The sequence below is a fragment of the Podarcis muralis genome, chromosome 11, assembly GCF_964188315.1.
Source record: "Podarcis muralis chromosome 11, rPodMur119.hap1.1, whole genome shotgun sequence".
Lineage (NCBI taxonomy): Eukaryota > Metazoa > Chordata > Lepidosauria > Squamata > Lacertidae > Podarcis > Podarcis muralis.
Genome location: NC_135665.1, coordinates 24,648,927 through 24,664,706, shown reverse-complemented (window position 1 = coordinate 24,664,706; position 15,780 = coordinate 24,648,927). Strand labels below are relative to the sequence as shown.

The 15,780-nt window shown below is 43.6% G+C and overlaps 1 protein-coding gene across 1 annotated transcript in view; it reads left to right on the top strand.

Annotated features, from left to right (window-relative positions):
- WDR36 (WD repeat domain 36) overlaps positions 1-9,853 on the top strand; it is a 36,403-nt gene extending 26,550 nt beyond the window's left edge. Inside the window, exons 18-23 of the mRNA XM_028748435.2 lie at positions 585-682; positions 3,709-3,854; positions 4,165-4,284; positions 5,458-5,539; positions 7,749-7,936; positions 8,838-9,853. Coding sequence (XP_028604268.2) covers positions 585-682; positions 3,709-3,854; positions 4,165-4,284; positions 5,458-5,539; positions 7,749-7,936; positions 8,838-8,987 — 784 coding nt within the window. The 3' untranslated portion in view covers positions 8,988-9,853. The remainder of the gene's footprint in view (positions 1-584; positions 683-3,708; positions 3,855-4,164; positions 4,285-5,457; positions 5,540-7,748; positions 7,937-8,837) is intronic.
- The last annotated feature ends 5,927 nt before the right edge of the window (positions 9,854-15,780 follow it).

Genomic DNA, 15,780 nt, shown 5'->3' with positions numbered 1-15,780 from the left:
ACATCAAGTAAGATTTTCCCTCCTCCACTTTTTAACTGTAATCTTTTATCCTCTGTCAAAAACGGTTCTGAAATTGTATTTATATTCAAAACCAGCTTGCCTTATGACATGGTGGGGCTCTGCTGTCCAGAAAGTAAGCTCAAAACGTTATTAGGAGCATCGGGGTAGTTGTTGTTCTTTGGAACCCAGTCAATATTCTTAGGACTGCAAACAATTTAGTTCTAACAAAAACAAAAAAAACCCTTTAATTTAAACTACATTAAATCGAAAACAGTAATCATACCAAATAGCTAAATACATAATAAATACAGTATACATACATTAAAATTTTACAACATAGAAAAAATTGTTGTATTAATCAACATTTGCATTATATTCTACATAAATAGCAGTATGAGGATTACATTTAACTTCAAAATCTTTCTGGTCTACCATCTCTCACTCTTAACAACTCAGTCCTATAGCTTACATTAATCGCTCATGGTTATAGCAGATAGATCCACAAAGAACATAACGTGCTTTCTTTCTCCTCTGCCCCCACCCCCAAGCCAAAATAACAATGCCTTCCATCTTGGATTTTACAGGTCTAACCGTTCGCTGTATTCGCTTGTCTCTTTGCGTCCGCTTCCACTGGATTATGAGCCTTCTGTAGTAACTCTTCCTGGAACATGTCCAGCTCAAGGTACTAGAGAAGGGAGTTGCTGAGGGGTTTTTTGTCCGTTAGTGTACTTTTTCTGAATCTCCTGTTTGTGTAATTGTAAAGTAACGGCTTGCATACTGTTCCTAGGCCAGTGCAAAGTTGAATTCGTGAAAGATTCTACGCTCCCTTGTGTTCTGACATATTGTTCAACTTGAAAATCCTAGCACAGAGACGAAGAACCTTTGGCTTTCTTGATGCTGCTAGACTACAACTCCCACCAGTCTTGACCAGCGGCCAGGACTGTAGAGGCTGATGGGACTTGGCATCCAGCAACATCTGGAGAACCACAGGTTCCTCACCCCTGCCCTAGAGTGTGTAACCAGTTGTCCTTACTAATGACCATATATTTGAAGCCATGGGTGGGATCTAATGTCATGCTATGTTTAACATTCTGTTTGCAAGCATGTCAGTATATCAAGCCCTCCCCATATGTTCTGTTCGGGGGGGGGGGAGGGTTCCAATCCGCATACAGCCAATTTCACAGAGTGCATGACGCCATTTGTTTGGTGACTCTCACTCTTTATCTAGAGAGCTTTCACTCCAGATAATGAGTAGCATCATGATCAATAATATTTTTTAAAAAAATTATACCCTGTCCATCTGGCTGGGTTGCCCCAGCCACTCTGGGCGGTTTCCAGCACACATAAAAACATGAGAAACATATCAAAAATTAACAGCAACAATCTGATCCAATATTTTAAAAAATCACAATAACTTGTGAAGTATTATCTGCCTTATCTTTCTCCATCAGCTAGGATGGGCCAGATAATAATTCGAAACATAAAACAAGTTGAAAATAGCCAAGTAAAATGTGCTATAAAATTGATTGGTCCACATCTTCTCAGCCTCGACTGTCAGAAGGCCAGCCCGAATATAATATAGCCATCAGTTGGCACTTCAAGGTGTTAGGCTATATAGGCAACCCTCTAGGGAAAGGAACTTGTCTTGGAACTTGGCAGAGATGCAGTCAAGGTGGTGTTCTCATTTACTCTTGTTGATTATGATAGCAAAGGCATCGTGTGAACCATGAAGGTTCCAGCTGTTAGATTAAAGCCATGCATGGGATTGTGTTAGGAAGATGATGGAGAGCTGGCATCAACACTGATGTACTGTATGTTTGGTGTCCATTCTATGGCAGGCAGCCCTGTTGAATCATACCAAAGGCTTATCTGGTTGAGCACCCGGATTCCCAAAGCGGCCAGCCAGATGCTTATGGGAAGCTCATAAGCAGAACATAGAATCAGAGACCCATAGAGTTGGATGGGATCCTGAGGATCATCTAGTCCAACCCCCGCAATGCAGGAATACATAGCTGTCCCACCCAGGGATCGAACTTGCAACCTTGCATTGATAGCACCACGCTCTAACCAACTGAGCTAGCCAGCTGTACCAGCTCACAGCTACAAATGACAGCCTCCTCTGAGAGTGCATTGCAGTAATCTAGTATTAAGCAGTTATGTGTTAGTTCTTGGTATGAGCTTTCGTGTGCATGCACACTTCTTCAGATACTAACTTAGTTGGTCTTTAAGGTGCTACTGGAAGGAATTTTTTTTGTTTTGACTATGGCAGACCAACACGGCTACCTATCTGTAACTGCAGTTATGTGTGTAAGCTTTCAGATCAGATAAAAGAAAACGACGACACAGTCCTCAGCTGCTGATGTTAGCAGAGGGTATTTTTGAACCCGTCACAGGCTGCTTTTCCAGGCCCAGCTGCAGATCCAAGAGCATGCTAAGAGTGCAAACTTAAGGGGCTTCCCTTCCACTAGTCAGAGGATCTGTCAACTCAGCACTTCAGTCTTGCAGCGATCCAGGCCCTGCTTTTAAGTATATTTCTAACATATGGAGAAAATGAGCCACATTTAGATATTTATTTGGTACAAAACACTACAGAAACTACATTCTGCAAGAGGCGTTCCCATGCAATAGGCGAGACTCTGATGTCTAGAGTCCGTGCAGATGTCTGGCAGTGCTTCCAGTTGCTGATGGTGCAGTCAGCATTCCGAAAACTTGGATGATTTCTCCTGAATCATCTGACTTTGTGTAATGGTGAGAAAATGACACAAACAAAATATGTAACGAAACTGGAAGCAATCCAGTTTCCTATCTCTCCTGCAGATTCAAGTGCAGGCACTACTTTTGATTCATTCCCTGAAGCAGATTGGCAGCTGTATGTTCTGTGAGTAATACCTTTCAAAAGAGGCATGAAAATGACGTCTTCGTTGCTGCCGATTCTGTGTCGTTCAGTGCACCGAGGGAGCTTCCACAGCTAAGATTTAGCAGCTAAATCAGATGAGATACCCTTTGCCGGCCCCCACTTATGCATTCTAGTTCTTGTAAAATTGAATAACTGTGCCTCTTAAAGAGAGGTGGTCAACCTTTTCTGACAAGAAGACCAGATCCTTATGTCCTTGGCCTCTGAAAGGCCAACTTTGACAGATTGGGGGTAGGAGAAAAGTTAGTTAGACAACCAGATACATAGTGCAGGTATGAAACCCTTAGCCAAGGGGACACCATCCATTGTGAGGAATTTCAAGCATGGCTTTCCATTCATGCTACAGGAATGTGCCTCCTTGGCCATCATCTCTGGCTGTGTTCATCTTGTTATGTTCAACTGCATCTGAATTGTTTCTGTTTTATTGTCTTCACAGATTTGTGTGTGTGTGTGTATTTGTCCAGTAGCACCTTAGAGACCAACTAAGTTTGTTCTTGGTATAAGCTTTTGTGTGCATGCACACTTTTTCAGATACACTGCAATTTTGTGCATGCACACGAAAGCTTATACCAAGAACAAACTTAGCTGGTCTCTAAGGTGCTACTGGACCATTTTTTCCTATATTTCGACTGCGTCAGACCAACACGGCTGCCTACCAGAATCTAATATCATCCCAATGTGCTTGTGTAATTAACCAGCTGTGTTTATCTGAATGTCATTCAGGATCTACTGTCATTGGAATATTTCCCAACGTTGCTAAACGTTTTCCCCCCTGTCTGTTACCATTTTTAAAGATGTAGATGTCACAGAAGAAGAAGAAGAAATAAGTGATGAGATGATAGAATACGATTCTCCAGAACAGCTGGGAAAAGCATTAGTGACCCTTTCTATGTTGCCAAAATCTAGATGGAAGAACCTCCTCAATCTTGATATTATAAAGGTAGCATGTTCATGTTATTTTTTAAAAGGTTTCTGACCAGGACCTGTTGCTTTCGTTTTACATATTACGTGGTTGTGTTATGTTGAATGCAACAAAGACTTGACAAAATGTCTTCATAGTTTGGGATAACATCTAGGTTGTTTTTAGGGTATACAAATATCAGAAGTATTTTACACATAGTCAACCTCGATTTAACACACCAACTAAGATTCTAACGCTATCACAGATGTTAAGTTAATACATTTGGTGTTCTTAGGGTTACAGTGTGAATATGGAAATTGTCTGATGATATAAAATCTCCCATCCACAGCAAAAGAACAAACCCAAAGAGCCACCAAAAGTGCCAAAATCTGCACCGTTCTTCATCCCGACAATTCCTGGCCTCATACCACAATATGCTTCCATTGAACATGAAAATGGTGGACAACAGGTAAAGAGAAAGCTGATTGTACAAAACATCTGCATGTAGTACTTCTCTCTCTCTCTCTGTCTGTCTCTCTGGATTTATGACTGCCTCTTGGAAGTAATTTCTTACGTAAAGGTAAAGGTACCCCTGCCCGTACGGGCCAGTCTTGACAGACTCTAGGGTTGTGCACCCATCTCACTCAAGAGGCTGGGGGCCAGCGCTGTCCGGAGACACTTCCGGGTCATGTGGCCAGCGTGACATCGCTGCTCTGGCGAGCCAGAGCCGCACACGGAAACGCCGTTTACCTTCCCGCTAGTAAGCGGTCCCTATTTATCTACTTGCACCCGGGGGTGCTTTCGAACTGCTAGGTTGGCAGGCGCTGGGACCAAACAACAGGAGCGCACCCCACTGTGGGGATTCGAACCGCCGACCTTTCGATCGGCAAGCTCTAGGCGCTGAGGCTTTTACCCACAGCGCCACCCGCGTCCTACAATTTCTTACATAATGGGTTCTAAATCACTGGTGAATTGCAGTAACTGATCTTGGTCCTACTGTATTTTTATAGCATTTCCCCCCCTTCGATTCTCTATTCCCACTTACAACATCTTTGATAAAAGCACAAAGTTTTGGCACCTCAACTGCACAATTACTGGGTATTAAAGTGATGATGTGGATAATTATCTGCAATCTAATACTTGAAACTGGTACTTAAATATTGGGCAGCTTCATCATATATAGAAAGAACTTGCTGTTCTGTCATATCTAAGACCGCTTTCTCACTGAGGTTTAATCCTAAATACATTGTTAAGTATTACATAGATGAACCTCTAGTCCACATCTATCTTTAGCTTTCTGAAGAGTCCTCGTAGAAATCCTTGTTTTGATTTCTCCAGATGCCCTTTCTTCCATTGTTTTTATGTGAAGCATGTTTTCCCATGTGCTTGCATGTACACATGCATGTCTTCAAAGGAGAACTGCCTGTGTAAGGATATTCATCTTACTGGGTGAGATTCCTCCTAATTATGCCATTCTTCTATATGGCATTGTAATTTAAAGAGTACAGAACTAAATTAATTCAACATTCAAAATCCCTCCTTTTAATTCTCGTAAGGGTGTTACATTTAAAATTTCATCTACCTATATTTGTAAAAGTTGTCTTTCATGCAATTCAACTGACAACCTTTTTTTATATTTCAGTCAAAAGTAGTAAACCTTGGAGTGCTGGCACAAAAATCTGAGTTCTACCTGAAGCTTGAAGAAGCTCTGATAAACAGTGACTGTAAGTTATAATATGAAATGAATAAATTTGCATCCCTACAAGGTGGAGGGAGAAGGTGTACTTTATTTCCCTTTTCTCCATATATTATAGTGGTAGTGAATTGGGCTTCTTAAGGCTGGAATAACGTGTCTTCAGAATAGATATTGGGAGAAAGGATACCTTATCTTGGCTTGTTGGCGGATGCAATTTCAGCACGGTACAGTGTGTGCAGAACACTTTAGCTTCTTTAAAAGAGCATTCCCCTAAGGGGACATCAGCTTTACAAATTCTTCCAATATGTTGAACTCAGTATTACACATTAGGAAAAGGTTAAATGTCTCGGGTCCTCTTAATCCCCATTACTCCCATTAAGTTGTGATGGTGCTGCTACTGTGCTTTTGATCCTTATTAAATCATCGGTTCCTGGGATGCCTTGGGAAAGAGTTGACCTGTTAATTGTGGTAACAGTCGGGCTAGTTACAGAAGTCCTTCTTTCAAAGCAATACACAACTAGCATACCCCAGAGCCAATTTCACAATAATTCGACTTTTTGAAGCATTCATTCCTTTAGGAAATTCCTTCAGGGCATATCAGAATTCCATTGTATAGATCTGACATTGTTTATGTCAGAAATTCTGCCCTGATGAAAGGTTAGCTGAAGGCCTTTTTTTTAAAAAAATGCAGGCAAGCAATAGCAGGGAACTGGAATGTGTAAAGTGCTCTGGTTTTAAAGGGTTAATCAAGAAAGCCAGATGGGAAGGAAAACCTAGGTTACTATGACATGGCAGAGAATAAATTTTTATTTATTAAATAATTTTTATTAAATAAATTTTTATTTAGGGCAGTTTGCAAACCAAGATTCTTTGGTCAGTGATAATTTCGAACTACTCCACTACTACTGTTCTGACCTGTGTTTGAAATCAGCTTGGCCCCAGGCTCATTTTGCACTTGGCTTTTGACCACCAAGAGAAAATGCCTGGGCTATCTATCTCCACCATCTTGGGATCATTGGATCTGGACTGTTTTCACACACTAAAACCCCATCCTGTAGAATTGTATCAGATATATTTTTTTATCTGCACAATCGAAATGGATTTCCGGAACCCAGTTGCTTTTTTCCTGTGCACCCTGAGCAGCAGCAGTCACCATTAAGAAAAAGAGGTCGGAATAGGCCATATATATATATGTGGGCTGTCCCTGGATCAAGTGACTTTCCTTCTTTAAGTTCCCAAAGCTCTTAACCTAGCTCAAGGTTGTCATCTGAACTTGCCAGCTGTTTAACTGGCTAGTTTCCATTGTTTTTCCATATTGCTGTAGCAACAGCCAATCAGTGCCAGCCCTTGCCACAGCCACCAATGACACGCCAAATAGCCACTGACAATCTCCAACTCGCGGCAGCAACCAATCCCACGTCACCGCTATGCAATATCCATGTATAAGACGAACCCTGATTTTTAACGCAAATTTTCAGGAAACCACCCTAGTCTTATACACGGAAAAGTACGGTAAGTGGAGGGGTCCATATGCACAGCTGGAGCCTCCCGCTACCAAAGAGGCAAGGTTTCAAATGGCATGACTTTGGGAAATAGGGATCTTCTTTTTCCCACACACAAAAAAGGGTCAAATAAAATTCCACCAGCTTGTGCTGTTCTCTTAATTGCATAAAATGAACGATTTGGATTATGACCAAATTGTTGAATGGTGCAGGGTATAGGATAACTATTTAAAACACTGAGATATATATAGAGAGATATATATAGATATAGATACACACACACACATATACCGTATTTTTTGCACCATAACACTCACTTTTTTCCTTCTAGAAAGTAAGGGGAAATGTCTGTGCGTGTTATGGAGCGAATGCCTGCGGGTGGCGGGGGGATCTACTGCAGTCGTGAGCAGAGGATCCATGGTTCCCCTTCCTTCCCTCCTCCGTGGTTACAAAGCATGGATCCACATGGATCCTCAGGATTTTTGCATTGGGCTATTCCAAACTCACTGTCAGATAACATGTCTGTGGCCACAGCATGAACCACAAAAATCATATATCCACTATTTAGAATATTTTTTTTCTTGTTTTCCTCCTCTAAAAACTATGTGCGTGTTATGGTCTGGTGCGTGTTATAGAGTGAAAAATACGGGTATGTATACATATACATATACCCCCCACACCCCATTTCTGTAACACTTTCTAGAACTTGTAGCCATATTCTTCCTGTTTTGACAGATAAATCTCCGCTCCGTATTCTGAAGGACATGGGACCATCTAACACAGAGGCAGAGCTGAGAGGCTTGTCCCCCGATGGCGGTGGCTCTGTTAGGGCGATGCAAAGCTTCCTAAGAATGATTGAGGCCACGCTGACCACGAAATGCGACTTTGAGCTGACTCAGGCATACCTTGCGTTGTTTCTGAAGGTAAGTGCATCATTTGATACAATTGCTAGTGACATTCTGTGCAGCACAGTTTGCTTACCGTAGAAGCCCCCAATCTGAATGCGCTGGGGGTGGGGGAGACACACTTGGCAATGAATAAAGAATGACTGACAGCATCCGTTCCTTTTTGCAATAGCATTTCCCCCTACTGAAACTTTCATTATTGCTGTGTGATAGCACTGCTTGGCCTTACAGTGCTCATCTGAGGGGAGTTACTAATATGAGTTACTTACTTTGATCACAGGTAGGTAGCCGTGTTGGTCTGCCGTAGTTGAAACAAACAAAATTCCTCCCAGTAGCACCTTAATGGTAAAGGTAAATGACCCCTGACCATTAGGTCCAGTCATGACTGACTCTGGGGTTGCGGCGCTCATCTCACTTTATTGGCCGAGGGAGCCGGCGTACAGCTTCCGGGTCATGTGGCCAGCATGACCAAGCCACTTCTGATGAACCTGAGCGGTGCACGGAAACGCCGTTTACCTTCCCGCTGGAGTGGTACCTATTTATCTACTTGCACTTTTGATGTGCTTTCGAACTGCTAGGTTGGCAGTAGCACCTTAGAGACCAACTAAGTTTGTTATTGGTATGAGCTTTCATATGCATGGTATGAGCTTTCGTCTAAAGAAGTGTGCATGCACATGAAAGCTCATACCGATAACAAACTTAGTTGGTCTCTAAGGTGCTACTGGAAGGAATTTTATTTATTTTGTTTTTACTTTGATCACTTTGTGAAACATTGGCATCGTGTTAAGGAGGATATTTACCAACTTTTATAAATAATAATAAAAAAGTGATGTGGTGGTTTAACACAGTAATCAAGAAATTTAAGAAATGTGTTCCTTAAAATTTGATTTATGTAATTAATTTCATGCTTCCATTTCAGTTGCACTTAAAAATCCTTTCATCCGATCCAGATCTACTGGCAGAACTATCCAGACTGTCACCCCAGCTTGAAGAAATTTGGGTGCATTTACAGACTCTTTTCAACCAAAGCCTTTGCATTTTAAATTACATGAAGACTGCTTTGTTGTAACATTCCCTTTGTTCTATAAGAATGCCCAGTTTAATGTACAAATCAAGTTTAATAATGGATATTTTCTCTCTTAAGTTTCAGAAAAGGTAACTGTACAGCTTGACTTGGTAACTTTATTTTGTACAAATTTAAACATGAATCTGTGCTACCTTCACAGATAAAGTGTGCTTTTATTATTGTGTAAATGACTGCTGAAACAGTAAAGTTCCCTGTCAAAAATTACGATATATTCAATATGGTAAAACACTCAATATGCAATTATAAATCTAAATAAATTTTAAGAGGTGATGTCTGATGAATTATTTGGGTACATTGATGCTGGACAGGTGTGGTCTAGTCACTACCTAGCGGTAGACCATGTAAGAGTAGGATAATAAAAATGGTAAAGATGCAAAATTCTGTGTGCTGAAAAACACTTTTTGTATATTGAACAGATGTCTGCAAGAGCTGCAAAATTTAAATTTCTTTAATGACTAACAAATATAATGTTGTGCATCACCTTAAACCAATTTGGATGTTTTCATAAATTATAGACACCACAGAATGCAGCATAAACTTGCCATATAAGCTATATTATTCAAGTTTCAATTAAATGTTACATAACTGCGAGAAGTGAAGTTACTGGGAACTAGGCAGAGGACCTTCTCAGTAGTGGCACCCACCCTGTGGAACGCCGTCCCAACAGATGTCAGGGAGCTAAATAACTATGCAACTTTTAAAAGACATCTGAAGGCAGCCCTGTATAGGGAGGTTTTTAATGTTCGATGTTTTGTTTTGCTTTTATATTTGTTGGAAGCCACCCAGAGTGGCCGAGGCAACCCATTCTGATGGGCAGGGTACGAATAATAAAATTATTATTCTTATTATTCTTGTGTGTTTACTAATTCAGTCCATTATTCCTAAACTAAAAAGGCCATTAGAATTTCAACCATGGAAGCTACTTTGCCTTTTTAAACTTTTCACTGGATATTGATTTAGTAATACAAAAATACTGTTTGGAAAGAATATTGAAAACCCAGCTCTAGAATTACACAGAATTCTATTTACAGTGGAACAACAACTTTTGCTGCATTTAAAATTTAATGGCAAGGCAGACAGGATTTTGTGCAAGATTTGGGGGGTCCTTAATAGTGTGGAGCCCAGGGCATTTTCCCTAAGTTTAAGTCAAAGCACTGATTGTAACCCAGACACCATTGGAAGAGCTTTCTCAGACAGGGCCAATACTAACCAGATTTAGAGTAGCCACGAACTTTGATCAGATGTCTTTAGATCTTTTTGCACCTAACAAATTGGACTGTCATGCTTGTGAGTAGAACCCTTGAAATAAATGGGTCTTGTTAGTCAAGGCTTAATTTCAAGGGCTGTTTTCTAAGCTGGACCAAGTTTGGATCTAAACCAATAGTTACAAATCGTAGCAAGCTGATAAGACGAATGTTGAATAAAGTAAGAAGATAAACTTGTGCATAATTCTTTGAATAAACTTTAATAATATTTAGGCACTTGTTCTAGGAAGTACAGTGGTACCTCGGGTTACAGATGCTTCAGGTTACAGACACCGCTAACCCAGAAATAGTACCTTGGGGTAGGAACTTTGCTTCAGGATGAAAACAGAAAGGCCCCATTAGCTAAAGTGGTACCTCAGGTTAAGAACAGTTTCAGGTTAAGAACGGACCTCCAGAACGAATTAAGTTCTTAACCCCAGGTACCACTGTACTTGGTGAGGCCCATTATTTTAACACTTTACCTTCAGAACAGTAACTTGGAAATAGGCCTTTGTGTAACTCAGTGTTACCCAACCGGTGTTCCGCGGCACACTAGTGTGCCGCGATACGTTGCCTGGTGTGCCGCGGGAAAAATTGGCGGGGGGGGGGGAATAAAGGGGGAAAAAAATTATTCCCCCACCGCCAGGCGTGGGGCTGGGGCGGGGGAAGCCCGAGCTTCCCCCTCCCCCAGAACGGGACCCAGAGCCATGCCGAAGCTGCGCGCAGCTTTGGCATCGCTCTGGGAGCTTGCGGGGCTGGGGGAGGAGGAAGCCCTCCGCCAGCCTTCAAACCATGTCGGGAGACAGCGGGATGGCGCGCTGCGCCTCTCCCGCTGTCCCCCGAGTTTGCAGGGCTGGCGATGGGGAGGAGCAGGCTTCTCCCCCCGCCAGCCTTCCAGCCAAGTCGGGGGGCAGCGGCAAGGGCGCGCTGCGCCTCTCCCGCTGTCCCCCGAGTTTGCGGGGCTGGCGACGGGGAGGAGCAGGCTTCTCCCCCCGCCAGCCTTCCAGCCAAGTCGGGGGGCAGCGGGAAGGGCGCGCTGGGTTTCTCCGCTGTCCCGGACGGCTTTCAAAAGCCTGCCTTCAAAAGCCGTTCGGGACAGCGGAGAAACGCGCTGCCTTTCTCCGCCCTCCCGGGAAGGCAGGCAGGGGGGAGCAAAGGCTTTCGCCCCCGCCCGCCTTCAGAAGAGGTCCAGGACCTCTTCTGAAGGCCGGCGGGGGGCAAAAGTCTTTGCTTCCCCCCTGCCTGCCTTCCCGGGAGAGCGGAGAAAGGCAGCGCGTTTCTCCGCTGTCCCCGACGGCTTTTGAAGGCAGGCGGGGGGGAGCAAAGACTTTCACCCCTGCCTGCCTTCCCCGGAGAAACGCACTTGCAGTCCTCGGTAACCACGGCGACCCGAGGGAGGGGAGGGAACAGGGAAGTTGAGGGCGGCGGCGAGCTGCGATGACGTCAGTGGGCCGCGCCGCCTCGCCCTGGCACGGTGTGAGAGCCCCGGCTAGTGGCGCGAGCTTCAGAATAAGTGGAATCCGCGTGCACGAGACCGAGATTGCGGGTAAGGAGCTCAGCCCTGGGCAGGAGGAAGCGGGGCCGCGCGTGCGGGCCACATCCCCACAGAGAGCGAGCCTCCCCCGGCCCACCACTCCGGGCAGGTCCACTCGCATGAGGGGGCGGCGATGGCGACGGCCGGCAGCTTGCCTGCAATGCCATCCCTCGAGCAGGCGAGGAGCCCGGAGGCTACCAGATGCGAGTCCTCTTTCCCACCCTGCTCGGGAGTCCAGAGCACTTGGTCGCATTCAGGATCTAGAGTGGGGAAGCGGGGCTTGTGTCTGGGCTGGACACATTGGGCTGCCTGTGCCGCTCGACCTGCGGGGAGAAATCAGGGTGGGAGTCACGACCGTGAGGCAGGGCTGCCAAGTGTGGCAGAAGAGGACACGGCCGTCGCACCTGTCCTTAGGTAGGAGCTTCTTCTGTGTCGACCTGCTGCCCTAAAGTCTTGGCTCTTTTCTTGGCTTTTTGGCGGTTGGCACAGAAGGAAGGCAAGGGGGAGGGGAAAAAATTGAAACTTACACTTTCGTGCGTCCCTCCCGGTGTGACGCTGCGCGCTGACGTCACGGGGCTGTAATGGTGGTGTGCCTCGAGATTTTTTTCATGAAACAAGTGTGCCTTTGCCCAAAAAAGGTTGGGAAACACTGGTGTAACTTGTAACTAGAAATTGTTACATTTTGTGCCATTTTGTTGCAGTTGAAGGGGCAAGACTTACTTAGACTCCTTTTAGCTACAATTTTGGTTCAGTGTTCAACTATATGTCAGTGATAAACATCAAGAGCACAGCAGCTTCAATGCTCAACGCGTGTTGTTGGTCCTACTCAACATTTTATGAAGAAATATATGAAATCTTGTCTGAGGGATGAATGGCTCAGGGAAATGATATTTTGGTTTTTTAATTTTATATTCTTCATTGAAAAATAAAAAGTAGAAAATTGCAAGTGCACAGAGTAAGATAAGACACAGAAATAAGAAGAAACAAGAAATAGTAACCAGGTAGAAAACAAAATAGAACAAACGAAAGGATACATTACAAAAAGGGGAGAAATTGCTATTGCAGTTAACCAGACCTGAACCTAATATGGTATTTATAAATACCATAATATGGTATTTATTTCCCTTCAGGGAAATTTTATTTTGGTTGTTGTTTTTTTCACTTGGTTGCAAGTTCATAATACTGTGTCTAGGCAGGGATGCAAAAACATTTGTTATTCTTGAGAGCCAGCCTGATCATCTCAAGGCATAGGTTGGCATGCCCAGAGTGACTTTTGAACATAAAAATACCATGTTTTTGGGGGTGGGGATGGAGAGCCCTGCAGTACTTGGTTTGGCTTAGTGTTTCACCCTAGCCCAGCCTTGTGGTTCAGCCCCCTCCAGACTAATCATGAGCTGTAGCCAAGGTTTGTCCTGTGGTTTATGACTCACAATTTGGGAAAACTAAACGGTGAACCCAGATTTAGTCTACACACTAAGCCATACTTTGCAGCACATCAGTAGCACAATTGAGAAAGGAGCCAAGTGGCCACAATGGTCTCTCTTGGAGCCTGCATGCTTAGCGATGGTTTGGTATTGCATGATGGGTGAAGCAGGTTGGTGTAAAAATCTGAAAACTCCACCGACCACGTAGAAAATGAAATTATTTGTGATTTGGTTTTACCTAGCAATTGATTTGGGCATTTTAAACGGCTATTTTCTCTGGGCTTCACTTTCTTTCTGCTCTTTAGCCATAATGTGTAATGGAGGGTTCTAAAATATGATTTTAGAGAGTCCCATGGAGTGCAAGAAGATCAAACCTATCCATTCTTAAAGAAATCAGCCCTGAATGCTCACTGGAAGGATAGATCCTGAAGCTGAGGCTCCAATACTTTGGCCACCTCATGAGAAGAGAAGACTCCCTGGAAAAGACCCTGATGTTGGTAAAGATGGAGGGCACAAGGAGAAGGGGATGACAGAGGACGAGATGGTTGGACAGTGTTCTCGAAGCTACCAGCATGAGTTTGACCAAACTGCGGGAGGCAGTGGAAGACAGGAGTGCCTGGTGTGCTCTGGTCCATGGGGTCACGAAGAGTCAGACACGACTAAACAACAAAAATATGATTGGCATCATCTTTGGCCCTCTTTTGATGCCAGTTAAAAACATCTTTATTGTTGTGGGGAATAATGTTGCTGGAGATACTTTTGACATTTGCTGCTGTATTATTTTATGACTCTTAATGGTAAATTATTTTGTTTAGCTATAGCTTTTTAAATGGTTACCCACTCTGGGATCACAGAAGATGAAAGGTGGAATATAAATCTAAACAAAATGTTGCCCTGAATCCCAGAATGCATCGCCGTCGAACAAAAGGAATCTTTGAAGTGTTGTCAATTAAAGACTAGAGAAAGCAGAAAAGCCTGCTCATCGAGGGAAAAGCAAAGTATTAGCATATTTCATATGTCAACCCCCTGAGCAGTTTCTTTCCAAACTGAATGACTTGAGTCTCTTCCGCTGCGGCTACTAAGAATTTCTAACCCTTGTGTACTGTTAGCTCTCCTTTGTCTTTTTCCTTGGCTCTGGAAAGGTGCCCGCTATTCTGCAATAAAAGTACAAATTGAGCGGTACAGAAGTGCAGAGTTGAGAATAAGAGCTTTAAGAGCTCTTCCCTCAGGACATCAAAAAGTACTTTTATGCGTAGTCTTTAGGGAAAGGCCACACACTAAATGGATATGGAAATTAAATTTCCATTATATCCTAAAAGTGAAGGCTGACTATAGTGCTCTCATCGCTGAGTGAAAATGAGTATCATGGTGACAAGATCTTTATCTGGGCTTCAAAGGAATCTCTTTGCAAATGCCATTATGGAACTGAATAGGCAATTATGAGGGGAAGGGAATGTTCCAAACAGTGCTTTTTAAAATGGGTACTAATTTGTGAATAAAGTGATAACCCATCTCGCCAAATATGACAGCAAGTAGTATCTTTGTTAAAATAGCGGGGTCATGGGCTGAATTTGAAGCTGAATTTGAAGTTGGCTGCTCCTTGAAAGCGGTTGCTAGGGCCAGGTGCGTTCCACAGTAATGTGGTTGGACCATGGAAGCACAGAAGGGGTGTCTGGCACTCTTGGAATCAGTCCTTTAACAAAACCAAACAAAAACTTGAAAGGTGTAGTCAGGACCTGATGAATCAGAAGGAAGGAGGGCTGAACAGGCTGTCCATTCATTGCTCAAGAGAGTGTAGCCAGTGGGAAAATGCAAAAAGGGCACAATTTGTTTAAATGAGTTGAGATGTATGTTCTTGAGGCATGTGGTACACACATAGACCCGATCTTCCATTTTGACTTGATTCCGTAAATTGACTTTGTTCCCATTCCCAGTTGATTGAGCAAGGTAGGGGTTGATTAACATCCTTTACTGCATGGGCGTAACCAGGATTGGGGGGGGGGGGGGCAGAACCAACGTGATTGGTTAGTTAGTTAAGTACAGTGGTACCTCTGGTTACATACGCTTCAGGTTACAGACTCCGCTAACCTAGAAATAGCGCTTCAGGTTAAGAACTTTGCTTCAGGATGAGAACAAATTGTGCTCCGGCGGCGCGGCGGCAGCAGGAGGCCCCATTAGCTAAAGTAGTGCTTCAGGTTAAGAACAGTTTCAGGTTAAGAACGGACCTCCTGAATGAATTAAGCATTTAACCCAAGGTACTACTGTACAGACGTACCTCAGAAGTTGAACAGAATCCGTTCCGGAAGTCCATTCGACTTCTGAAAAGTTCGGAAACCAAGGCACAGCTTCCAATTGCGCAGGCGTGCTGGAAACAATAGCAGAAGCCGTGTCGGACATTCGGCTTCCAAAAAAAGCCGGATTGTTTCCAAAAAAACACTCACTTCCGATTTCCAATTGTTTGGGAGCCAAAACGTTCAACTTCCAAGGCGTTCGGGAGCCGAGCTACGACTATTACTATTGTTTTACTTGACTGCATCTTTTATGGATTTAGTTCTTCCTGCTGACACAATGTG